This window comes from Pristiophorus japonicus, chromosome 7, assembly GCF_044704955.1.
Source record: "Pristiophorus japonicus isolate sPriJap1 chromosome 7, sPriJap1.hap1, whole genome shotgun sequence".
In the NCBI taxonomy this organism is placed as follows: Eukaryota; Metazoa; Chordata; class Chondrichthyes; family Pristiophoridae; genus Pristiophorus; species Pristiophorus japonicus.
The window spans coordinates 252,093,226-252,120,275 of record NC_091983.1 but is presented as its reverse complement, the minus strand read 5'-3'; the positions used below and the strand labels follow the sequence as shown (position 1 = coordinate 252,120,275).

Genomic DNA, 27,050 nt, shown 5'->3' with positions numbered 1-27,050 from the left:
AGTCCATGATCAGATCAGCCATGATCTTATTAAATGGCGGAGCAGGCTCGAGGGGCCATATAGCCTACTCTGCTCCTATTTATGTTCTTATGTACTATTGTTCACAATAACGATTTAGACTTTGGAATCAGAAACACAATTTCTAAATTTGCAGATGACACCAAATTAGGGGGTGGTGGGATAGTCAATACGGAGGAGGACTGCAACAAATTACAGCAAGACAGTAATTAACTTACATTATAGACATATAATTGGCAAATGAAATTCAACTCAACTAAATGTGAGGTTTTGCATTTTGCTTGGAAGAATAGGGAGGTCTCGAGAAGGAAAGGGATCTCGGAGTATAACCATTAGGAAAGAATGAACAGGCTGGGTCTCTTTTTGCTTGAAAAAAGGCTGAGGGGTGACCGAATTGAGGTCTTTAAAATTATGAAAGATTTTGATAGCGAAGATACAGAGAGTGTTTCCACTTGTGGGGATGAGCAGAACTAGAGGACATCAATAAAAGATTGTCACCAGGAAAGCAAATAGGGAATTCAGTAGAAACTGCTTTACCCAGAGAAATTTTATATTTATTCATTCTGGAATGTGGGCATCGCTGGCAAGGCCAGCATTTATTACCCATCCCTAATTGCCCTCAAGAAGGTGCAGGAGAGCCACCTACTTGAACTGCTGCAGTCCGTGTGGTGGAGGTACCCACAGTGCTGTTAGGGAGGGGGGTTCCAGGATTTGGACCCAGCGGCGATGAAGGAATGGCGATATATTTCCAAGTCAGGATTGGTGTGCAACTTGGAGGTGATGGTGCTCCCATGCACCTGCTGTCTTTGACCTTCTAGGGGGTTGGAAGGTGCTGCTGAAGAAGCCATGGCAAGTTGGTGGTGAGAATGTGGAACTTGCTACCACAGGGAGTCATTGAGGCAAATAAGAGACGACTAGATAAGCACGAGAGAGAAGGGAATAGAGGGTTATGCCGACAGTAATAGATGAGGAAAGATGGAAGGGGTCTCGAGTCGAGCATGGATTGGTTGGGCCAGATGGTCTGTTTCTGTGCCCTGTGTAATCCTATGTAATTACTGAATCTGCTTCCACCACCCTTTCAGGAAGTGCATTCCAGTTCATCATAACGCGCTGTGTGATAAAAAATGTTTCATGTCGCCACGAGTTCTTTTGCCAATGACCTTGAACCCCAGTCCTCTGGTTACCGATCTATCTGCCACTGGAAACAGTTTCTCTTTATTTACTCCATCAAAATCCTTCATGATTTTGAACACACCTCCATCAAATCTCCCTTTAACCTTCTCTGCTCCAGAAAGAACAACCGCAATTTCTCAAGTCTCTGCACATAATGGAGCTCTTTCAACCCTGCTAACAATCTAACAAATCTCTCTGCATTCTCTCAATGGCCTTCACATCCTTCCTAAAGTACTGCGGCTGGGGCCTGACCAGTGTGTTTTATAAAGATTTAGCATAACTTCCTTGCTTTTGTACTCCTAGCCTAAATATAACCAAAAGATCTCGTATGTCTGTTTAACAGCCTTCTCAACTTGTCCTGCCACCTTCAAAACCTTGTGCCCCCGCCCCAATGGTACAGGAGGCCATTCTATTCTCTGCAGTCGCAACTGGGAGCTCTGAAGGCTGTGTTGCCTGCCCGGTGCCAGGTTAAGGTTACCTCCTCACGGTTGGAGAAGAATTTGGAGTGGGACAGAAAACCGACAGAAAACAGAGAGTAGGAATAAACGAGTAATTTTCGGGATGACAGACTGTAACTAGTGGGGTACTGCAAGGATCGGTGCTTTGGCCTCAGCTATTCACCTCTATATCAATGATTTAGAGAGGGGGCCAAGTTTGCTGATACAGGTGCAGTGTCCTGAATCCGGAACCCTTGGGACCGAGGCCGTTTCAGATTCCGCGTTTTTCCCGGACTTTGGAATGTCTTTCTGACGTCACGAATCCGGAAACACCCGAGCCCAGGTTCACGTATATCCGGATTTCAGAATGTCCTGGGGGGGGGGGGGGGGGGGGGGATGGGGACCTGCCGAGGAGCTGTTCGGGCCACACGGCCCCTCCGAGGAGGCCGGCATGGGGCCCGTCGAGGAGATGTTTGCATCGGGCAGGGCCCCTCCGAGGTGTTCGGGCGGGCCGGTGAGGAGGCCTCGAGGCAAGGGCAGCGGCGGTGGGGCGAGGTGAGGCCAGAGGTTGGGCAGCGGTGGGGCCCCGAGATTAGCAGAGTCGTGAGGTCCGGATTCCGGAACATTTTACAGATTCCACACAACCCTGCCACCGATCGGTCCGGAGTCCGGATTCTGGAACATTCCAGATTCCGGACACTGCACCTGTAATACAAAGCTAGGAAGGAATGCAAGTTGTGAGAAGGATTCAAGGGGATTATAGACAGGCTAAGTGAATGGGCAAGAACAAGGCAAATGGAATATAATGTGGAGAAGTGTGACGTTGTAGAAAAGCAGAGTATTTTTTAAATGGTGAGAGATTGGGAAATGTTGGTGTTCAGAGGGACCTGGGTGTCTTTGGACACGAATCACTGAATGTTAACATGCAGGTACAACAAGCAATTAAGAGAGCATTTGGTATGTTGGCCTTTATTAAAAGAGGATTTGAATATAAGAGTAAAGGCATCTTTCTTCAATTATATAGGGCCCTGGTGAGACCGCACCTGGAGTATTGTGTAGAGTTTTGGTCTTACCTAAAGGAAGATATACTTGCCGTAGAGTGAGTGCAATGAAGGTTCACCAGACAGATTCCTGGATTGTCCTGTGAGGCCAATATTCTCTAGAGTTTAGAAGAATGAGAGGTGATCTCATCAAAACATAGAAACTTCTTACAGGGCTTGACAGGGTAGATGGGATTGGGGGTAGTGTGCTGACGTGGATTGAGAACTGGTTGTCAGACAGGAAGCAAAGAGTAGGAGTAAACGGGTACTTTTCAGAATGGCAGGCAGTGACTAGTGGAGTGCCGCAAGGTTCTGTGCTGGGGCCCCAGCTGTTTACATTGTACATTAATGATTTAGACGAGGGGATTAAATGCAGTATCTCCAAATTTGCGGATGATACTAAGTTGGGTGGCAGTGTGAGCTGCGAGGAGGATGCTATTAGGCTGCAGAGTGACTTGGATAGGTTAGGTGAGTGGGCAAATGCATGGCAGATGAAGTATAATGTGGATAAATGTGAGGTTATCCACTTTGGTGGTAAAAACAGAGAGACAGACTATTATCTGAATGGTGACAGATTAGGAAAAGGGAAGGTGCAACGAGACCTGGGTGTCATGGTACATCAGTCATTGAAGGTTGGCATGCAGGTACAGCAGGCGGTTAAGAAAGCAAATGGCATGTTGGCCTTCATAGCGAGGGGATTTGAATACAGGGGCAGGGAGGTGTTGCTACAGTTGTACAGGGCCTTGGTGAGGCCACACCTGGAGTATTGTGTACAGTTTTGGTCTCCTAACTTGAGGAAGGACATTCTTGCTATTGAGGGAGTGCAGCGAAGGTTCACCAGACTGATTCCCGGGATGGCGGGACTGACCTATCAAGAAAGATTGGATCAATTGGGCTTGTATTCACTGGAGTTCAGAAGAATGAGAGGGGACCTCATAGAAACGTTTAAAATTCTGACGGGTTTAGACAGGTTAGATGCAGAAAGAATGTTCCCAATGTTGGGGAAGTCCAGAACCAGGGGTCACAGTCTGAGGATAAGGGGTAAGCCATTTAGGACCGAGATGAGGAGAAACTTCTTCACCCAGAGAGTGGTGAACCTGTGGAATTCTCTACCACAGAAAGTAGTTGAGGCCAATTCACTAAATATATTCAAAAGGGAGTTAGATGAAGTCCTTACTACTCGGGGGATCAAGGGTTATGGCGAGAAAGCAGGAAGGGGGTACTGAAGTTTCATGTTCAGCCATGAACTCATTGAATGGCGGTGCAGGCTAGAAGGGCTGAATGGCCTGCTCCTGCACCTATTTTCTATGTTTCTATGCAGGGAGGATGTTTCACCTGGCTGGGGAGTCTAGAACCAGGGGTCAGTCTCAGAATAAGGACAGGGGGGGGGGGGGGGGGGGGCGGTCAGCCATTTAGGACTGAGGTGAGGAGAAATTTCTTCACTCAGAGGTTGGTGAATCTTTGGAATTCTCGACCTCCGAAGGCTGTGCAGGCTCAGTCGTTGAGTATATTCAAGCCAGATCTATAGATTTTTGGTTACTAAGAGACTCAAGGGATATAGAGATAGTGAAGTTGAGGAAGATGATCAGCATGATCTTATTGAATGGCGGAGCAGGCTCGAGGGGCAGAATGGCCTACTCTTGCTCTTATGTTATGTATTAAGAGGTTTTTGAGGATGTAACTATCAGGGTGGATAAAGGGGAACTAGTGGATGTAGTATATTTGGATTTCCAAAAGGCATTTGATAATATGCCACATAAAATGTTGCTTTGCAAGATAAGGGCTCATGGTGTTGGGGGTATATTAAGCATGGATAGAGGTTAACATACACAAAACAGAGAGTAGGGACAGACAAGTCATTTTCCAGTTGGCAGGCTGTAACTAGTGGGGTGCCACAAGAATCAGTGCTTGGGCCTCAGCTATTCACAATCTATATTAATACTTAGATGAGGGACCGAGTGCAATGTATCCAAGTTTGTTGACGATAAAAGCAAGGTGTGACAGTAAGCAGTGAGGAGGGATATAGTGGGCAATAAGGTGGCAGATGGATTATAATGTGGGGAAATGTGAAGCTATTCACTTTGGTAGGAAATGTTGGCATTAAGAGATTTAGGTGTCCTCGTACAGGAAACAAAGTTAGCATGCAGGTAAAGCAAGCAGTTAGGAAGGCAAATGGCATGTTGGCCTTTATTGCAAGGTGGTTGGAGTAGAAGAATAAGAAAGTCTTACTACAACTGTACAGGCTTTGGCAAGACCACACCTGCAGTACTCTGCACAGTTTTGATCTCCTTATCTGAGAAAGGACATATAAGCCTTGGAGGCGGTGCAGCGAGGGTTCGTTAGATTGATCCCTGGGATGAGAGGGTTGCCCTATGAGGAGAGATTGAGCCTATTCTCTCTGGAGTTTAGAAGGATGAGAGATGATCTCATTAAAACATACATGATGAGGGGAATTGACAGGGTAGATGCTGAGAGGTTGCTTCCCCTGCCTGGAGAGTCTAGAATAGAGGGCACAGTCTCAGGATAAGGAGTTGGCCATTTACGACTGAGATGAGGAGGAATTTCATTACTCAGAGGGTTGTGAGTCTTTGGAATTCTCTACCCCAAAGAGTTGTGGACGCTGATTCATTGAGTATATTCAAGGCTGAGAGTGTGTGAATTTTGGACTCTCGGGGAATCAAGACATACGGGGATTGGGTGGGAAAGTGGAGTCGAGGTTGAAGATCAGCCACGATCTTATTGAATAACGGAGCAGTCTCCAAGGGCTGTATGGCCTCCGATTGTTCTTATGTATTTATATAGCACCTTTAACTTAGTAAAACATCTCAAGGTGCATCACAGGAGCGTACTAAAACAATTATGAGCCACATAGGAAATATTACGTCAGATGACCAAAAGATTTGTCAAAGAGGTAGGTTTTAAAGAGCATCTTAAAAGGAGGAGAGAAGTCGAGGGGTTCAGGGAGGAAATTCCAGAGCTTGGAGCCAGTGTAGGTCAGCGAGCACAGGGGTGATGGGTGAATGGGAATTGGTGCGAGATAGGACATGTTTTGGTTGACCTCAAGTTTAAGCATGGGAGAACATGCAAGGCCAGCCCAGAGTGTATTGGGATAGTGAGGTTTTGAGGTAACAAAGGCATGGATCAGGGTTTCAGCAGCAAATGAGCTGAGACAGAGGCGGAGTAGGGTGATGTCCCGGGAGGTGGAAATAGGCAGTCTTACTGATAAAGCGGATATATGGCCAGAAGCTCACTTCAGGGTCAAATATGACACCAAGGTTGCAACAGTCTGGTTCAGCCTCGGACAGTTGCTGGGGAGAGGGATGGAGTCGATGGATAGGGAACGGAGTTCGTGGTGGGGACTGAAGACTGGCTTCGATCTTCCCAATATGTAGTTGGAGGGAACATTTGCTCATCCAGTACTGGTTACCGAACGAACAAAGTCTGAAAATTTAGAGACAGTGGAGGGATCGAAAGAGGTGGTGGTGAGGTAGGGCTGGGTGTCATCAGCATGTGGAAACTTAGGCTATTTTTGGATGATGTCGCAGAGGGTCAGATAAGAAATAGGAGGGCGACAAGGGTAAATCCTTGGGGGATACCAGAGGTAACCACCGGAGCAGGAGAGAAGCCATTACCGGTGATTCTCTGGCTACTATTAGATAAAGAAGAATGAAACCAGATGAGCGCTGTCCCACCTAGCCGGACGACTATGGTGAGGCAATGGGAGGATGGGGTGATCAACCATGTCAAAGTCTGTAAACAAATTGAGAACTACACGGAGTGATAGTTTACCTTTGTCACCGTCACAAAGGATACCATTTGTGACTTTGATAAGAGCCGTTTCGGTACTGTGGCAGGGACAGAAACCCAACTGGAGATATTCAAACATGGAGCTCCAGGAAAGATGGGCACAGATTTGGGAGGCGACAATACATTCAAGGAGTTTGGAGAGAAAAAAAAGAGGTTGAAGATGGAGCGGTTGCAAGGACGGAGGGGGTCAAGGGTTTTTTTTTGAGCATGGTGATGGCGGCAGATTTGAAGGAGATGGGGACAGTATCTGAGGAGAGAGAACCGTTAACAACATCAGCTAACATGGGAGCCAGGAAAGGAAGTTGGGTGGCCAGCAGCTTAGTGGGAATAGGGTTGAGGGAGAAGGAAGTGGCTCTCATGGACAAGATGAGTTCAGAGAGGGTATGAGGGGAGCTCGGAAAGAAACTGGAGAAAGTTGAGAGTTCGGGGCTAGGGCAGGGGGTGGGAACCTTAGAGGAAGTTTGGCATGGTGGACCAGGTGAAGGGAGGAATGCGGCAGAGGCAGCTGATTGGATGGTTTCAATCTTAGTGACAAGGAAGTCAATGAGCCCCTCACACTTGTTGGAGGCAAGTGTCGAGGAGACAGGGGTGAGGGGTTTAAGATGATGGATTGCAATAGAGAAAACAATCTTTGAATTCCTGAATGATCCTGGAACAGTGAGCAGTTTTGGCAGGCGAGAGCAGGACCAGATAGTGTTTTATGTAGTCCAGCTAGATCTGGCAATGAAGTTGTTCGCCATATTTACCTAAAAACATAATTGGAACTCCTGTTCCATACGGCCCCTCGAGCCTGCTCCGCCATTCAATACAATCATGGCTGATCTGATCATGGACTCAGCTCCACTTCCCCACCTGCTCCCCATCCCCTTATCGTTCAAGAAATTGTCTATTTCTGTCTTAAGTTTATTCAATGTCCCGGCTTCCATAGCTCTGAGGCAGCGAATTCGATACTTCTCCTCATCTCTGTTTTAAATGGGCGGCCCCTTACTCGAAGATCATGCCCTCTAGTTCTAGTCTCGCCCATCAGTGGAAATATCCTCTCTGCATTCACCTTGTCAAGCCCCCTCATAATCTTATTCAATAAGATCAACTCTCATTCTTCTGAATTCCAATGAGTAGAGGGGCCCAACCTACTCAACCTTTCCTCATAAGTCAACCCCCTCATCCCCAGAATCAACCTAGTGAACCTTCTCTGAACTGCATCCAAAGCAAGTATATCCTTTCGTAAATATGGAAACCAAAACTGCAATCAGCATTCCAGGTGTGGCCTCACCAATACCTTATATAGCTGTAGCAAGACTTGCCTGCTTTTATACTCCATCCCTTTTGCAATAAAGGCCAAGATACCATTGGCTTTCCTAATCACTTGCTGTACCTGCATATTATCCTTTTGTGTTTCATGCACAAGTATCCCCAGGTCTCGCTGTACTGAGGCACTGTGCAATCTTTCTCCATTTAAATAATAATTTACTCTTTGATTTTTTTTCTGCCAAAATGCATGAACTTGCACTTTCCGACATTAAACTCCATCTGCCAAATTTTTGCCCACTCACTTAGCCTACCTATGTCCTTTTGCAGATTTTTTGTGTTCTCCTCACACATTGCATTTCCTCCCATCTTTGTATCGTCAGCAAACTTGGCTACGTTACACTCAGTCCCTTCTTTCAAGTAGTTAATATAGATTGTAAATAGTTAGGGTCCCAGCACTGATCCCTGCGGCACCCCACTAGTTACTGGTTGCCAACCAGAGGATGAACCATTTATCCCGACACTCTGTTCTGTTAGCCAATCCTCTATCCATGCTAATATATTACCCCCAACCCCGTGAACTTTTATCTTGTGCAGTAACCTTTTATGTGGCACCTTGTCAAATGCCTTCTGGAAGTTCAAATACTGATTCCCCTTTATCCACCCTGTTCGTTACATCCTCCAAGAACTCCAGCAAATTTGTCAAACATGACCTCCCCTTCATAAATCCATGCTGACTCTGCCTGACCAAATTTTGCTTTTCCAAATGTCCTGCTACTACTTCTTTAATAATGGACTCCAACATTTTCCCAATCACAGATGTTGGGCTAACTGGTCTATAGTTTCCTGCTTTTTGGCTGCCTCCTTTTTTTAAAAATAGGGGCATTACATTTGCAGTTTTCCAATCTGCTGGGACCGCCCCAGAATCCAGAGAACTTTGGTAAATTACAACCAATGCATCCATAATCCCTACCGCTACTTCTCTTACGACTCCAGGATGCAAGCCATCAGGTCCAGGGGATTTATCTGCCTTTAGTCCCATTATCTTACTGAGTACCACCTCCTTAGTGATTTGTGATTGTGTTAAGTTCCTCCCCCCCTATAGCCCCTTGACTATTCACTGTCGGAATATTGTAAGTATCCTCTACCGTAAAGATTGATACAAAATATTTGTTCAGAGTTTCTGCCATCTCCATGTTCCCCATTACTAATTCCCTGGTCTCGTCCTCTAAGGGACCAACATTTACTTTAGCCACTCTTTTCCTTTTTATATACCTATAGAAACTCTTGCTTTCTGTTTTTCTATTTTGTGCTAGTTTATTTTCATAGTCTATCTTTCCTTTCTTAATCTTTGTTTAAGTCGTTCTTTGCTGCCTTTTAAAAGCTTCCCAGTCTTCTGTCCTCCCACTAGTTTTGGCCACATTGTATGCCCTTGTTTTTAAATTGGATACCGTCCTTTATTTCTTTAGTTAGCCACGGATGGCTATCTTTTCTCTTACAACCTTTCCCTCCTCACTGGAATATATTTGTTCAAGTTTGCATTCCTTGGACTTAAGGAAGCGGAGATGAGGGTCATTCCAGGAGGGAACGGCCAGGCGAAGAGAGAGTAAAGGTTTTAACAGGGACTAGTGCATCAAAAGATGGCGGCGAGTGTTGTTGAGCAGATAGGTAGCTGCAGAAATACCATGGTAAATGGAGGGACAAAGGCTAGTCTTTTGGGATTTTGAAAGTGCAGTTGTAAGTGAATTGGAAGAATTTTTTTCAGGGGCGGACACAGAAGGAACATGGTTTGGAGGGGGATAGGGGAGCGATACAAGGGAGTGATCAAAGATGGCCTAATTGTGATTGACACATTGGGAGTATCGAGGCCACGTGTGATGGCAAAGTCAAGGGGCTAGCTGTGAAAATGAGTTGGGGAGTTTACATGACGGGAGAGATTAAGGGAGGATAGGAGGGCAGTGAACTCACTCAGAGGAGAGAGCGCATGATGAATTGAGATGGAGTTTGAAACCACAGAGGACAAGAAGTCATGTGCAGAGGCTGAGGGAGGAAAGCAATGAAGATATCTCGTGAGAACATTTTTATGGTACTCGGGTGGGCAGTAGGGAACCAGGATTTTAAATGAGGGGTGAGAAGGATGGAACAAGGCGAGATGCTCAAAGGAGGAGAACGTGCCAGAGGAGTAGGGGGACAGATCAAGGTACAATCTGGATTATCCCCTTCTGAAGCTACGTTGACTAGGTTATTGTTGCACAGATAATCCTCAAGTTTACTCCAGATAGATCAATTCCATTATTTTACATGCAACTGAAGCAAGACGAATGGGTGCAGTTGCCTATACTTACTTTGTCACCTTATTTGAGATTAGCCTGCTTCCAATTTACTGGCATCTGTTGTAGATTAATTGAGAGATTGACTGCTATAAGTTAACACACACATTATTGTTGCATCACATGACTACCAGGATAGGAGAAGGCAAACCTGATGGACCCATGGTCTTTTAACGTCGAATAATTCCTATGTTCCCTTCCATCTTCTTTGTGCTTCATTTTTTTTACTCTCTTCTCCGCTCCACATTATGCTTTCCCTTTTCTTCCCTACTCCATTCTTCTCCACTTCACTATTATCTTCTGTCCCTCTCCTTGGTTCACTTTATTCCATGGATTCAAACAAAAGGTCACATGCCCTAAAACGTTAACCCTACCACCTTCCCTTCTCCACAGATGCTGCCTGACCTGCTGAATGTTTCCAGTATTTCAGATTTCTAGCATGTGCAGTATTTTGCTTTTCAATTTTTCCCAAGATGGCAACCAATGAGATTTTTTCCACTTTAAAGTCTCCATTCGACCCTGCTAGGCTGAGTTAACTGGTCCCTGATTTGAATGCAGTCTCTTTCCGCATCACTGGGAGTCATTGGAGAAGGCCAACAACACCACACCAACAGGACAGAGCAGCCTCATGGCCCAGGGACAAGAGTGGCTTTATGGCTTTAGAAGCTGGAAAAACATCAGCTAAGTCGAGTCAAGTGCTGGTACTTCAGGCTCTTGCTTTCCAAATGTGCTGCTATTTTGTCCTTAATGATTGATTCCAACATTTTCCCCACTACTGATGTCAGGCTAACCGATCTATAATTACCCGTTTTCTCTCTCCCTTCTTTTTTAAAAAGTGGTGTTGCATTAGCTAACCTCCAGTGCATAGGAACTGATCCAGAGTCGATAGACTGTTGGAAAATGATCACCAATGCATCCACTATTTCTTGGGCCACTTCCTTAAGTACTCTGGGATGCAGACTATCAGGCCCCAGGGATTTATCGGCCTTCAATCGTATCAATTTCCCTAACACAGTTTCCCGCCTAATAATGATTTCCTTCAGTTCCTTCTTCTCACTAGACCCCCGGTCCCCTAGTATTTCCAGAAGGTTATTTATATCTTCCTTCGTGAAGACAGAACCAAAGCATTTGTTCAACTGGTTTGTCATTTTTTTGTTCCCCATTATAAATTCATCTGAATCTGACTGCAAGGGACCTAAGTTTGTCTTAACTAATCTTTTTCTCTTCACACATCTATAGAAGCTTTTGCAGTCAGTTAAACACATTGGTCAGAGAGTTAAACACTTGGCTCAAAGACTGGTGTGGGAGAAATGGGTTTTGGTTCGTGGAACACTGGTACCAGTACTGGGGCTCTGTCATCGAGCTACAATACGCAGATGACGCCTGCGTCTGCGCACATACTGAGGCTGAACTCCAGGACATAATCAACGTATTTACTGAGGTGTATGAAAGCATGGGCCTTACACTCAACATCCGTAAGACAAAGATCCACCACCAGCCTGTCCTCGCCGCAAAGCACTGCCCCCCAGTCATCAAGATCCAAGGCGTGGCCCTTCCATGGACCACTTCCCATATCTCGGGAGCCTCCCATCAACAACAGCAGGCATCGACGACGAGATCCAACACCGCTGCCAGTGCAACCTTCGGCCGCCTGAGGAAAAGTCTGTTTGAAGACCAAGCCCTCAAAACTGCCACCAAGCTCATGGTCTACAGGGCTGTAGTAATACTTGCCCTCCTGTACGGCTCAGAGACATGGACCATGTACAGTAGACACCTCAAGTCGCTGGAGAAATATCACCAACAATCTCTCCGCAAGATCCTACAAATCCCCTGGGAGGACAGGCGCACCAACATCAGCGTCCTTGTCCAGGCTAACATCCCCAGCATTGAAGCACTGACTACACTCGATCAGCTTCGCTGGACAGACCACATAGTTCACATGCCAGACACGAGACTCCCAAAGCTAGTGCTCTACGCGGAGTTTCTTCACGGCAAATGAGCCAAAGGTGGGCAGCGGAAATGCTACAAGGACACCCTCAAAGCCTCCCTGATAAAGTGCGACATCCCCACTGACATCTGGGAGTCCCTGGCCAAAGACCGCCCTCAGTGGAGAAAGTGCATCCGAGAGGGCGCTGAGCACCTCAAGTTTCAACGCCGAGAGCGTGCAGAAGTCAAGTGCAGGCAGCGGAAAGAGCGCGCGGAAAACCAGTCCCACCCCACCCCTTCCCTCAACGACCATCTGTTCCACCTGTGACAGAGTCTGTGGCTCTCGTATTGGACTGTTCAGCCACCAAAGAACTCACTTCAGGAGTGGAAGCAAGTTTTCCTCGATTCCAAGGGACTGCCGATGATGATGATGATGAAGAGGGAGCTGTTCCGGTCGGACGGGCTCCACTTCGACTGTGCTGGGACTAGGATCCTGGCAAATCAAATAACTGGGGCTGTAAAGGGGGTTTTAAACTAATTAGTGTGGAGGATGATTCAGGTGAGCGAAAATTTTAAAAGTCAAAGAATAAGGAGAAGGCAATAGAGCAGGGTAGCATTGGGGGAAATTAAAACCAGAGCGTGACAGGAAGGGACAGAATGTATAAACATCAAGGTGAATCAAAAAGTGGGGTCAAAAGCAGGAAAAAAGGTAAAAAAAACAAATTTAAAAGCTCTTTATCTGAATGTACGTAGCATTCGTAACAAAATAGGTCGATGGCACATATCGATATAAATGGGTATGATCTGATAGCCATTATAGATTTGTGGTTTCAAGGTGACCTGGACTGGGAATAATTCGGAAGGACAGACAGAAAAGAAAAGGAGATGGGGTAGCACTGTTGATCAAGGATAAGATCAGTGCGTTAGTGAGAAACGATATTGGCTCAGAAGACCAAGATGTTGAATCAGTTTGGGTGGAGATAAGGAATAATGTGAAAAAGTCACTGATGGTGTTGTCTTATAGGCCCCCTAAGTAGCTACACTGTTAAACGGAGTATAAATCAAGAAATAATGGAGGCTTGTAAAAAAGGAACGGCAATAATCATGGGCGATTTTAACCTTCATATTGATTGGACAAAGCAAATTGGCCAGGGTAGCCTTGAGGAAGAGTTCAGATTGTATCCGGGATATTTTCTTTGAAAGCAGGCTATCTTAGATCCGGTACTGTGTAATGAGACAGGATTAATAAATAATCTCAGAGTAAAGGATCCTCTAGGAATGAGTGACCATAACATGGTTGATTTTCAAATTCAGTCGGAGGGTGAGAAAGTTGGATCTCAAACAAGTACATAAAAAGGAAGAGTGGCTAAAGTAAATATTGGTCCCCTGGAGGATGAGACTGGGGAATTAATAATGAAGAACAAAAGCAGAGAAGTTGAACAAATATTTTGTATTGGTCTTCACGGTAGAAGACACTAAAAACAACTCAATAATGGATAGTCAAGAGGCTATTAGGAGGGAGGAAATACAATCACTCAAGTAGTAGTACTCGGAAAAATAATGGGACTAAAAGCAGACAAGTCCCCTGGACTGGACGACTTACATCCTAGGTCTTAAAAGAAGCGGCTGCGGAGATAGCGGCAGGGATAGTGGATGCATTGGTTGCGATCTACCAAAATTCCTTGGATTCTGGGGCTGTCCCAGCGTATTGGAAAACTGCAATTGTAACGCCCCTATTTAAAAAAAGAGGCAGACAAAAAGCAGGAAGTTATCGACCGGTTAGCCTAACATCTGTGGTTGGGAAAATGCTGAAGCAGTAGCGGGACATTTGGAAAAGCATGATTCAATCAAGCAGAGTCAGAATGGTTTTATGAAAGGGAAATCATGTTTGACAAGTTTGCTGGAGTTCTTTGAGAATGTAACGAGCAAGGTGGAAAAGGGGAAACCAGTGGATGTGGTGTATTTGGATTTCCAGAAGTCATTCGATAAGGTGCCACATAAGAGGTTTCTGCACAAGATAAAAGTTCACAGGATTGGGGGTAATATATTAGCATGGATAGAAGATTGGCTAACAGAAAAGAGTCGGGATAAATGGGTCATTTTCCGGTTGGCAAACAGTAACTAGTAGGGTGCCGCAGGGATCGGTGCTGGGGCCTTAACTATTTACAATCTATATTAATAACTTGGATGAAGGGTCCGAATGTAACGTTGCCAAGTTTGCTGATGATACAACGATGGGTGGGAAAGCAAATTGTGAGGACACACAAAATCTGCAAAGGGATATAGACAGGCTAAGTGAGTGGGCAAAAATTTGGCAGATGGAGTATAATATGGGAAAATGTGTTATCCACTTTGGCAGAAATAATGGAAAAGCAAATTATAATTTAAATGGAGAAAAAGTGCAAAGTGCTGCAGTACAGAGAGACCTGGGTGTCCTTGTGCATGAAACACAAAAGGTACAGCAAGTAATCAGGAAGGCAAATGGAATGTTGGTCTTTATTGCAAGGGGGATAGAGTATAAAAGCAGAGAAGTCCTGCTACAACTGTACAGGGTATAGGTGAGGCCACACCTGGAGTACTGCGTACAGTTTTGGTCTCCGTTTTAAGGAAGGATGTGCTTGTATTGGAGGCTGTTCAGAGAATGTTCACTAGGTTGATTCCGGAGATGAGGGGGTTGACTTAAGATAGGTTGAGTAGGTTGGGCCTATACTCATTAGAGTTCAGAAGAATGAGAGGTGATCTTATCGAAACATACAAGATAATGAAGGGGCTCGACACGGTGGAAGCAGAGAGGATATTTCCACTCATAGGGGAAACCGTCTCAGAATAATGGGCCGCCCATTTAAAACTGAGATGAGGAGGAATTTCTTATCAGAGGGTTGTGAATCTATGGAATTCTCTGCCCCAGAGGGCTGTGAAGGCTGGATCATTGAATATACTGAAGACAGAGATCGACAGATTTTTGAGCGATAAGGGAGTAAAAGGTTATGGGGAGCGGACGGGGAAGTGGAGCTGGGTCCATGATCAGATCAGCCATATTAAATGGTGGAGCAGACTCGAGGGGCCAAATGGCCTACTCCTGCTGCTATTTCTTGTGTTCTTTTAAAACATCTTTGGGTTTTCCCCGATTTTACTTGCCAACATTCTTTCATGCACTCTCTTTGCTTTCTGGATATCTTTTTTTAATTGCACCCCTGCACTTCTTATACTCCTCTAGAGTTTCTGCCGTGTTGAGTTCTTGGAATCTGTCATAAGCTTCCCCTTTTTTCTTTCTCACCCTGTCTGTCCCTCGACATCCAGGGGGCTCTAGATTAGTTAGCCTCACCCTTTTTTTTTTATAAAGGGAACATACTTGCTCTGTACACTCAGGATCTCCTCCTTGAATGCCTCCCACTGCTCTGACACTGATTTACCATCAAGTAGCCGTTTCCAGTCCACTTTGGCCAAATCCCATCTCAGCTCAGCAAAATTGGCTTTACTCCAATTGAGATTTTTTATTCCTGGTCCACCTTTGTCCTTTTCCATAACTACCCTAAATCTTACTGAATTATGATCACGAGCACCAAAATGCTCTCCCACTGATACCCCTTCCACTTGCCCCTCTTCATTCCCCAAAACAAAGTCCAGAATCGCCCCCTCCCTTGTTGGACTTGTTACATACTGGCTGGAGAAGTTCTCCTGAATGTATTTTTGGAATTCCACACCCTCTGTACCATTCACACTACTTTTTTCCCCAGTTAATATTAGGGTAGTTGAAATCCCTCACTATTACAGCTCTATAGTTTTTGCACTTCACAGCAATTTGCCCACATATATGCCCTTCTATCTCCCTCAGACTGCTTGGGGATCTATAGTACATTCCCCAGTAGTGTGCTCGTCCCTTTTTTGTTCCTCATTCAACCCATATGGCTTCATTTGATGACCCCCTCTAACATATCATCCCTTCTCACAGCTGTAATACTGCAACGCCCCCCCCTCTCCCTCTCGTCTGAAAATCTTGTAGCCAGGAATGTTGAGCTGCCATACCTGCCCTTCTTTCAGCCATGTCTCAGTAATAGCTATAATATCATACTCCCAAGTATCTGTGCTGTCAGCTCATCTGCCTTATTTCCTATACTTCTTGCATTGAAGGATATACCATTTAGTATTGCCAAACTCCCCTGTTGTCTATTTTCAAGCCCTTATTTCCTGTCTTCCAAATTCACTTTCTACTTTTCTGCTGTCTAATTCCAGCTTTGCTTCTCTCCCCACTGAAATTATTCTCTGGTTCCCATTTCCCCCCCCCCCCCACCAAGCTAGTTTAAACCCTCCCCAACAGCACCATTAAAACCTCCCGCTAGGATAATGGTCCTGGTTGCAACCCGTCCGGCTTGTACAGGTTCCACCTCCCCCAGAAACGGTCCCAATGCTTCAGGAATCTAAAGCCCTCCCGCCTGCACCATCTCTCCAGCCACGCCTTCATCTTCTCTGTACTCACTAGCACCTGGCACTGGCAGTAATCCGGAGATTACCACCTTCGAGGTCCTGCTTTTTAATCTCTCTCCTAGCTCCCTAAACTCGTCTGCAGGACCTCACCCCTCTTTCTACCGATGTCATTGGTACCGATATGGACCACGAATTCTGGCTGTTCACCCTTTGTTTCCCCCACCCCCCCACCGAGAATGTCTTGTAGCCACTCGGTGATATCCTTGACCCTGGCACTAGGGAGGCAACATACCATCCTGGAGTCACGTCTGTGGCTGCAGATACACCTATCTGCTCCTGATTATTGAATCCCCTACTACTATTGCTCTTGCATTCTTCTTCCTCCCCCCTCGTGCAGCTGAGTCATCCATGGTCCCTCATTCTTGATAATATCCTGGTAAACTTCCTCTGTACACTTTAAGGCCTTTACATATTCCTGGTGTGATGCCTAATATTGGCCATGTTGCTCCAGCTGAGGCCTCACCAGTGATTTATAAAGTTCGAGCATGATCCCTTTGCTTTTATATTATATTCCTCTATTTATAAACCTGAGTAACCCATGTTTTTTTAACCACCTTATCAACTTGCACTGTCGCCTTGAAGGATATGTGTATATGGACACGAAGGTGTCTCTGATCATCTACACTTTTCAAAATCGTGCTATTTATAGTATACTGTCTTTCCATTAGTCCAGTCAAAGTGCATCACTTCATACTTCTCCACATTTAACTCCGTCTACCATGCTGCTGCCTATTTCACCATCCTGTCTATGTCTTCCTAAAGCCTGTAACTAACCTCATCACTATGTACCATGTTGCCAAATTTCATATTATCTGCAAACTGTTTCATGCTGCTCCCTACACCCGAGTCTAGGTCATTTATAAAAATGTTAAACTGTAATGGACCCGAAACTGACCCTTGGGGAAACAGCATTGCAAACCACCTCCCAATCTGAAAAACATTCACCCACCAACACACTTTGCTTCCTGTGACTGAGCCAATTTTGTATCCATTTTCCACCCTACATAAACAAACAAAATTCTGCGTAGCATATCTTCACGCACACTAAGTCCTGTTCACCCATTCTTCTTCTTAGGCAGTCCCCCAGAGTCGAAGATGACTTACTTCTACACTAACAGGAGACCAATGTGGGATCTACAGTTTCTGTCACAGGTTGGGAAGATGGTGGTTCAAGGGACGGGGTGCTTGATTTGACGTACGCTCCTTCCACTGTTGTTTGTACTTGGCTTCTGCGTGCTCCCGGCAAAGAGACTTGAAGTGTTCAGCGCCTTCTCGGATGCTTCTCCTCCACTTTGAGCAGTCTTGGGCCAGGAATTCCCAAGAGTCAGTGCAGATGTTAAATTTTTTCAATGAGGCTTTGAGGGCTTCCTTGAAGCATTTTCTCTGGCCTCCTGGGACTCGCACGCCATGACAAAGCTCGGAGTAGAATGCTTGTTTTGGGAGTCTAGTATCGGGCATGCGGACAATGTGGCCCGTCCATTAGAGCTGATTGAGTGTGGTCAATGCCTCGACGCTGGGGATGTTGGCGTAAGAGAATATGCTGACATGATGTGCGTATCCTGCCAATGAGGCAGCGTTGGTGGTACTTCTCCAGTGCTTTGAGGTGCCTACTGTACATAGTCGTCTCTGAAGCATATAGGAGGTATCACTACTGCTCTGTAGACCATGAGCTTGGTGCCGGGTTTGAGATCATGGTCTTCGAACACTTTTCCTCAGGTGGTTGAAGGCTGTACTGGCACACTGAAGGCAGTTTTGGACTTCGTCATCCATGTCTGTCCTTGCTGATAGGAGACTCAAGATATGGGAAGTGGTCCACATTGTCCAAAGTCTCGTCACGGATCTTGATAATCGGGGAGCAGTACTGTGTGGTGGGGGCAGGTTAGTAGAGAACCTGTATCTTACTGATGTTTATTGTAAGGACCAGATTCTTGTACATTTCAGTGAAGGTGTCAACGATGGTTTGGAGTTCGGACTCTGCATATTGTAATCCAATGACAGAGGTTGGAACAACCTTGGATCTGGACTGGAGGTGTCGAAGGTTGAACAATTTCCTGCTTGTCTTGTAGATTAACTCCACTCCAGCAGGGAGCTTGTTTGAGGTGAGATGAAGCATTGCAGCGAGGAAGATTGAGAAGAGCGTTGGTGCGATGACACACCTTGCTTGACCCCGGTCTGCACTTGTATTGGGTCTGTGGTTGATCCGGTGTTAAGACTCACAGCTTGCATGTCATCGTGAAGCAAGCGGGGGATGGTGAAAATTTTTGAGGGTGGACGATTTTGAGAAGGACTCTCCATAATCCCTCACGATTGACAGAATCAAAGGCCTTTGTGAGGTCAAAGAAAGACATGTACAGAAGTTGATGCTGCTCCCTAGATTTTTCTTGGATTTGTCGCACATTACCCCAGTACTTGCTGACCTACATTGGCTTCTGGACCAGCAATCCCTCCATGGTCTCACCCCTCCCCATCTCTGCAGCCTCTTCCAGCCTTACAACCCTCTGGGATTTCTGTGGTCCTCCAATTCTGGCTTTCTGCACATTCCCGATTTAATCATTCCACCATTGACAGCGTGCCTTCAGCTGCCTAGGCCCTAAGCTCCGGAGTTCCCTCCCTAAACCTCTCCGCCTCTTTCCTCCTTTAAGACACACCTTAAAACCTACCTCTTTGGTCATCTCCCAATATCTCATGTAGCTCAGTCTCCAATGTTGTTCGATAACGCTCCTGTCAAGGGACTTCGGACATTTTACTAGATAAAAGCGCTATATAAATGCAAGTTGCTGTTGTTCCCTTCTCTTTCCTTCCTCTTACTATTTGCTCACTCTTCTCTTCATCCCCACTACATTTTTCTCTTTCATCTCAGCCTGCTTCTTTGCTTCTCTTTGTTTTTTCTCCTTGCCCTTGCTTCTCTTTCCTTTCCATGCTTCTTCACATTCCTCTTGTCCTCCACTCCGCCCAGATCCACCCCCATCCCTCTCCTCCCGATCCGCCCCATTCCTTTTCCTGCCTCACTTTACCCTCTCTGATTATCTTCACTTTTTCCCTAAATTTGATTAATTTTCTCTCTACTTCACATTTTTCTTTCTGCCCTCTTACATTTTACTTTCACTTTTTTCCCCGTTCCTGCATCTTTGTTGTTTCTTCTTCCGGTTTCTTCATTTTTTTTCTCCTCTCTCTCTCTCTCCACTTCACCTTTTCTTCCTTTCTCTGCACCTTCTCTTCCCTCTCTGTTGCATATTCCTCTCAACGTACAACTTAACTTTTAACATTTTCCTTTCGCGATAACATTGTTTTGGTTTAAAATATAATTTACAGCTAGAGACTAAAACAGATAATATTAGACAATACTACCACACCAACACAGTGTATCCTGGAATGTGTGTGTTCATTAGATTCCCCATGCTGGGGCTGCAGCCTACATACACACTTATATAACAGGAAAGGAAAAATGTTATCTTCAAAATTGGCCTGTACTCCACTTTATCACTTGATCCTATGTAACCAGTTATAAAGTGACATTGCTTCTGTCTTGACATTAATCAATGGCCCTGCCTCTCCTGTATGATGCATGGCAATACCTAATCTGTGCAGTTTACCCTTCCAACCCATTTTCTTAGACTCATTGCAGAATCAGGATTTAATAACTGTGCCTTTAAAATGTTTCCCCATTCCCTTTGCATCTTTAAGGGCAATAGCCGTGAAGAACTCCAAAGTGTCATTATAAAACTGATCACTAGGAGCTGGCAAGAGTGCACCAGAGCCAAGGCTCCCTCAAATCTTCTTCCGGGAACCCACATGGCCTCCACAACAGCATAGCTAGGGCTAAGAACTTACTATGAGAGCAATGAACCCGTGTCTATGCTCTGCAGTGCATCAAGTTGGCACATGAACGCATCACATCCCTGTTTGTCAATCTTACAGCCCCCTCTCCTCAAAACACTTACTCCAGCTTGGATATGATTCCACAGATACCTCTCCCAAAAGTGGCCATGCTGGAGACTTGACATCAAATATCAGCAGGCTATTTGACTATGGAAGATATTACTACTGAGAACCCCACACATTTCTATCATTAACCAGTAATCTCAAGAGTCACGAGTTAGTCACTCACACACTACCTTGGCTGCTCTAAATCAAAGCACAAGAGGAATTTTTCAACTTAAACTTGCTCACATGAAAGAAAATACACGGTGAGAAAAAAATAAATTAAACCCTCCCTCGCTTTGTAATAAAGGTACACAAATAAAATTTGCAAACCTTTCGCTTCTGTTCAGATTTCCTCTTCTCGTCGTCAGTAGACTTGGGCATCGGCACCATTCGGTTCGAGGATGGTATTGGAATATTGGGTAAGGAAGATGTTGTCTGCACTTTCACCAGTACGGAATCATCTCGTTTGTGGTCCACAATGTCTTTGGGAGCTTGGACAGTTTCAATGACCCTCAGATTTGGCCGTAAGACTGCTGGCTTCACCAGCACTAATGGACAACTCGGCTCTTGAATGTATGGCTCAGTAACTTGTGGGGGTGGGTATGATGGCCAGGCAGGGGCAACAGCAGGGTATGAGAGATAAGGGTCATACTGATTATAGTTAGGAATTATTGCAGTCGGCATTGCAGTGGGCACTGTGGTGGGCACTGCAGTGGGCACATAATTTACTGGAGGTATTGGATATTGCCCATAGGGTGGCATGACATAACCTGGCGTGGGGGTTGGCAATAAACCAGTCTTGTGGTTCGGTGGAGTGATTACAGGAGGACAGTGTGGAGTCACTCTCTCAGGTTCTTTCGCCTTCACAGTTGTCTCTTGTCTAAACGATTCCTTGATCTCTTTCACCACAGGGATGTTTTCTTGTTTGTACGATTTTACTCGAGACTGTGTATGGGGCTCTGGTGATTTTGTCTCATTTCGGGTCTTCCGCTTATCCCAGGAACTGGATTTGTGGTGTTCCGAGGGGAGGTCGGGTGATCGCGTTGAAGGTTTTTTCCCATGGAGTCGCTCCTGAGTACGGGCTGCCAGTTTGCTGATCTCCGTTACTCCTATATCAAGCCCAATGGTTTTCAGTAAATCATGGATCTTTTCATACTCCTTATCAGGTTTCACACTTGCCGCTTTGGACATCCCCTCAGGCAGACTGGTTTGTCTTACAGGAAGGAGATTTCGGTTTGCAGGTGGTCTAAATTTGGCAGATTCTGTCTTCGCTTCCTCATCCTCTCCATACAGAAACCTTTCCTCGTCCTCTACATCGGGAAAGCTGCGCTTCCTCCTTTCTTGCAAGTTGCTGTGTTCAACCTCTGCCAATAACCCGAGTATACGAGAGAAACCAATGCCATCTTGGCTGGCCCGTTCATGTGGGAGGAGGAAGTCGGTGACTCGATCCTTAAATTCAGAAGGCATCTCAGATTCGGATTTAGTGCCATATTTAGCTGCAAGGCCCTGCTCAAAAAGGAAACTGGTATTTGTTAGACCAGGGAGACCACCCTGCTCAGTGATTCGATGCATTTCTCTGGAGTCTCGCATGAAAGAGAATTGTTCAGTCTCAGTGAAGCTTGACTCGTGCTGTGGTAACCGCATGAAGCTTTTCGATGGAAGATAATTTTCCTGATGTGCAGGGTTTTCATTGACTGTGACACCACGGTACTCGTCAAACTAAAGAAAAAGAAAAAGGAAAAACAGACACAAAAAGTCAAGAGTTAGGAGACGTCACATTTTCTAGTCAATAATCTTTTAACACAGGCTTGCAAGCATCTTTAGCAATCAAAGTGCAACTTTTGAACAACTGAAGGACTGAACTAAAGCAGTGTTACCCCTGCATTTACTTCTCCCACTCTCCTAATTTTCTCCCCTCTTGAATGGACTGGCATGCTGGAAAGCATTTGTACAGGTACCCATTAATACCTCAGCCAAGCAGCCATAGCCCATTGCTTATAATTCAGCCGTTACAGTGTGAAAGGGCAATGAGATTAGGGAGGACATCAAAAGAAGCCCAATCTTGTCATCACACGTGCTTTCCAACACGATCCGCTAGATAGTGACCAGGAGCAAAAACCCCAACTGAGGTCCTGCAGCCCTTTATTGCCCTAGGTAGCTCACCGACTTAGACTAGTGGTTCTTAAACTGGGGTTGGGACAAGCATCAGCCGAGATGATTGGCCAATCAAGGGATGCGTCCAATGAGAGTGAATCAGAGCTGTGGTCTCTGTGTTGCCAAAGTTTTGTTTGAAATATGGTGAGGGAGGGGCGGGCTGGACAGCGAGGTGGGGGGGGGGGGGGGGGGGGGGCGAGGCGAGGCTGGGGTGAGGCGAGGCCGGGAGGTGGGGCGAGGCCAGGCTGGGAGGCAGGGGGTCGGGGGAGACGGGCGGGGCGGGGGAGGCAGGGAGATGGGGGGCGGCGGGTGAAAGGCAGGGAGAGGGGGGGGGAAACGGGAGACAAAGATCACGAATGCGCAAGTGAGCACAAGCTGGTCCATGCTCGCATCAACATTGGGAATTGGTGTTTGGATGCAGCACGTTTCCCCCAATAAACGATTATGCACGCCAAATCAGTTGACAATATTTTCCGTGTGTCCATGTTTTCTTCACCCTTCCGATTTCTCCTTATTTCCACCCCTTGCTTGTGATTTTTCTCTCTCTCTCTCTCTCTCTCTCTCTCTCTTCTTCTCCCCTGCTCTTCGATTTTCTTTATTATTCTTCACATTATTTCTTTCACAATTTCATGGGGCTTCTAAGAATTATTCCGCCACGCAAATTGCAGCTTCTAGCAGTTGTGGGATTTGTGATCGCGATGTTGTTCCTGGAGAACCAGATCCAGAAGAGGGAGGAAGGAATCGCGGAAAACTGGGTAAGTCAGGACATTTTTCGCGTTTGTGGGATAAAAACCCATTCTGCACCAACAGCTTTGTAATAATAGAGTGGACCCTGGTCATTTGCTTTTATATATTATACAGGTTAAACCTCTCTAATCCGGCACCCTCGGGACTTGGCCTGTGCCGGACCAGAGAATTTGCCAGACCACGGGAGGTCACGCCGACACCGGACTTAAAAATCCCACTGTCCAAGTTTTAGAATTGGTTACTACAAAAGTTATTTTTGCTAATCTGTAACTGTAGTACCATGGGCTGCGTACCTTGTAAATCGGCCACGCTGTGGTTGTTTTGATGTAAATAGGACTGAACTAGGGAGTGCGCTTGCAGATTGGAAGTGAGATTTGCCGACAGTTTGCATGGCGAAAGGGGCCGCTGTTTGATGCAAGGAGCCACGTTGTTCAGCGCGGAGGCTGAAGGAGCCCATGCTGAAGCCGAGGTATGGACATGGAGTATGGCTCCATCACCCCACCGCCTGTCAGCAAGGGAGACGCAGGCAGTGAGCTGTTGGCGTGGTTGGGGTAGTCTCCGAAGATCCTGTGCAGCTTCCCATATAGTGACCATTGTTGGCCGAGAGGCGAGGGACAGAATATCCCGGTAAACCCATCCAGTCAACGGTACTGGCCAAATATCTTCCAGCCTTGGTAGGAGACTCGGAAAAAGGGGAAATGGCTCTGGAGGAACGGGTAGATCTCGCTGAAAGTCAGCCGCTTGGTAGGATCAGGGCTATGCAGGAATATGGCGGCTTCTCCGGGCGCCGTATGGCAGCGTTTGTTTGCTTAGTTTTGATAGTGGAGGTGGCTGATTCCATCATAGAGGTCTGACAATGCTGCCGAGTCGCTGTCAGCAGTACCAAGTTTAAATAAACACCAAGATCCCCTCACCTGACACCCGGTTGAGCCTCACCTCCTTTGACCTGGCAGTACTCCCGCCCGCTCTGTAGTGCCTCGTCCTGTCCCTATGGGAACCCACGGCTCCTCCTGATCCCGACCCCATTTTCAGGCATGACGGCTGTGAAGCAGTTCCCGTGCACATGGGGAAATCATTCGGCAATTTCTTGTATAAAAAGGATTTCCATCCAGCCTCCAAGTCCAACATCAAAAAGGTGAGTGGCAGCTCGGGGTAGGTGTTGTTGGGAGGGGACAGTAAGGATGTCACTGGCCTCGAGGGCCGCTCACATGACACAGCGCGGGTCGCGATCCCTCGCCAGAAATGATGCCGGACCAGGGAGGTTGCCAGACCAGAGTGTGCCGGATTGGAGAGGTTCAACCTGTACATTTAAAAACTAGTTTCCTAATCCCTTGGTGGTGAATCATCAATTAAGCAGCTGTACTTAACAAATCTTGTCCTTGTTTGTAAAATTTTTATTTTTATGTTCTTAGTAAAGCAGTGCTGGTATGGGCTAGGCCTCTGGTGAATGGTTACAGATATTGCACGAAAGCCAAAAATTTGAATAAGTGTTTATATGTCTTTGGAGTCAGTGTATGCATGTGCCATTTGAGTTGAAAAGCACAGGTCAAGACAGGGCTTGTTACAACTGTCGTGTAACTGAATTGCATTAAACTAAATAATTAATGCAGATATTGTACATATATATTTACAAATGTAGGAATTTAGATTATAATTTAGATTGGGGAGGGGGTGTCTGTGATTATTAATCCATTTGGAAAGGGGTCCTTCAACCAAAAAAGTTTGAGGACCACTGCCTTGGACTGAAACCTTACACGTGTATAGTTACGTTTCACTGGGCAATGCACTTAATAGAAATTTGCAGCACAGAAGGTGGCCATTTTGGTCCATTATGTCCGTACAAGCCTACAAAGAGCTATCCAGCCTGATCCCACTTTCCAGCTCTTGGTCCGTAGCCCTGTAGGTTACTGTACTTCACGTGCATATCCAGATATTTTTTTTAAAACGCGGTGAGGGTTTCTGCCTCTACCACCCTTTCAGGCAGTGAGTTCCAGACTCCCACCACCCTCTGGGGGAAAAAGTTTTCCCTCAAATCCCTTCTAAACCTGAACCAATCACTTTAAATCTATGTTCCCTGGTTGTTGACCCCTCTGCTAAAGGAAATAGGTCTTTCCTATCTACCCAATCTAGGCCCCTCATAATTTTATACACCTCAATAAGGTCTCCCCTCAGCCTCCTGTTCCAAAGAAAACAACCCTAGTCTATCCAATCTTTCCTCATAGCTAAAATTTTCCCATCCAGACAACATTCTCTTAAATCTCCTCTGTACCCTCTCTAGTGCAATCACATCTTTCCTGTAATGTGGTGACCAGAACTGCACACAGTACTCCAGCTGTGGCCCAACTGGTGTTTTATGCAGTTCAAGCATAATATCCCTGCTCTTGTATTCTATGCCTTGACTAATAAAGGCAAGTATTCCTATGCCTTTTAAACCACCTTATCTACCTGTTACCTTCAGGGATCTGTGGACATGCACTCCAAGGTCACTTTGTTCAAATGCACTTCTCAGTGTCCTACCATTTATTATGTATTCCCTTACATTGTTAGCCCTCCCCAAAAGCATTACCTCACACTTCTCAGGATTGAATTCCATTTGCCACTGTTCTGCCCACCTAACCAGTTCCATTGATAGCATCCTGCAGTCCACAGCTTTCTTATTCATTATCAACCACATGGCGAATTTTTGTATCATCTGCAAACTTCTTAATCATACCCCCTACATTCAAGTCTAAATCGACCTTCCCTAAATAAATCTATGCCGACTTTCCTTGATTAAGATTTATACGAAGATTTATACTGACCCTCAGAATTTTCACCAATAATCTTACCACTACCGAGGTTAAGCTGACTGGCCTGTAATTACTCGATCTATCCCTATTTAAACAACATTACAACATTAATTGAGCAACTGGAAGAGCAATTCATACCGAGGTGCCACTTCAGAATTCAGTTCTGCAATACCAGCTGCGAACCAGTTAGAGACATTCGATAGAATCATTGACGTTTACAGCACAGGAAGCGGCCATGTGGCCCATCAGGTATGTGCTGGCTCTTTACAAGAGCACGCTATACCCAACCCACTGCCCTGCTCCCTTCCCACGACCTTGCATCTTCCTCTGCTTCAAAATATTTGTCTACTTTTCCTTTACAAGAGGTCTCTTCCTGTGGCAAAACATTCCATATTCCAGCAATCGTCTAACCAATTAATCACTTCTTTAAAAAATACTTAGCTTTGTTAAACACTCCTTACCTTCATCAAATCTGAGCTGGCTATTCGATAAACCCACATATTTCTAAATACTCACTAATTTAATCTTGAATTATTTTGGATTCAAAGAGTTTGCCCACACTGATGTGAAACTAACTGATAGTTAGTTTTATCTGCTTTAACCTTCCTCCCTCCCTCCTGGAACACAGGTATTATACTGGCCTGATGTCCTGATACAATTTGCATATTTAAAAGGAAGATTGAAAAATGATGGCTAGATCCTTTCTCCTATCTGACTTAAATAACTTTGGGTGTCTGCTGCCAGGGCCCAGCAACTTATCAGTTTTTGAGTTTGCTAATTCTTTTCAGAACCAATTCCTTTTCTACAGTTCTCTCGCTCTCAATAGATATTGTGGGAATCAAGGGATATGGGAATAATGCAAGAAAGTGGAGTTGAGGAAAAGATCAGTCATGATCTTATTGAATGGCGGAGCAGGCTAGAGGGGCTGAATGGCAGACTCCTGCTCCTATTTGATATGCATGGTTTCTCTTC

At 45.6% G+C, this 27,050-nt stretch overlaps 1 protein-coding gene across 4 annotated transcripts in view; it reads right to left on the bottom strand.

Annotated features, from left to right (window-relative positions):
* Positions 1–27,050, bottom strand: part of znf318 (zinc finger protein 318) — a 104,241-nt gene that overhangs the window by 46,635 nt on the left and 30,556 nt on the right. For all 4 annotated transcript variants that reach the window (XM_070885907.1, XM_070885908.1, XM_070885905.1 and 1 more), the window contains one exon: positions 20,719–22,107. In XM_070885907.1, the coding sequence (XP_070742008.1) occupies positions 20,719–22,107 (1,389 nt within the window). The remainder of the gene's footprint in view (positions 1–20,718; positions 22,108–27,050) is intronic.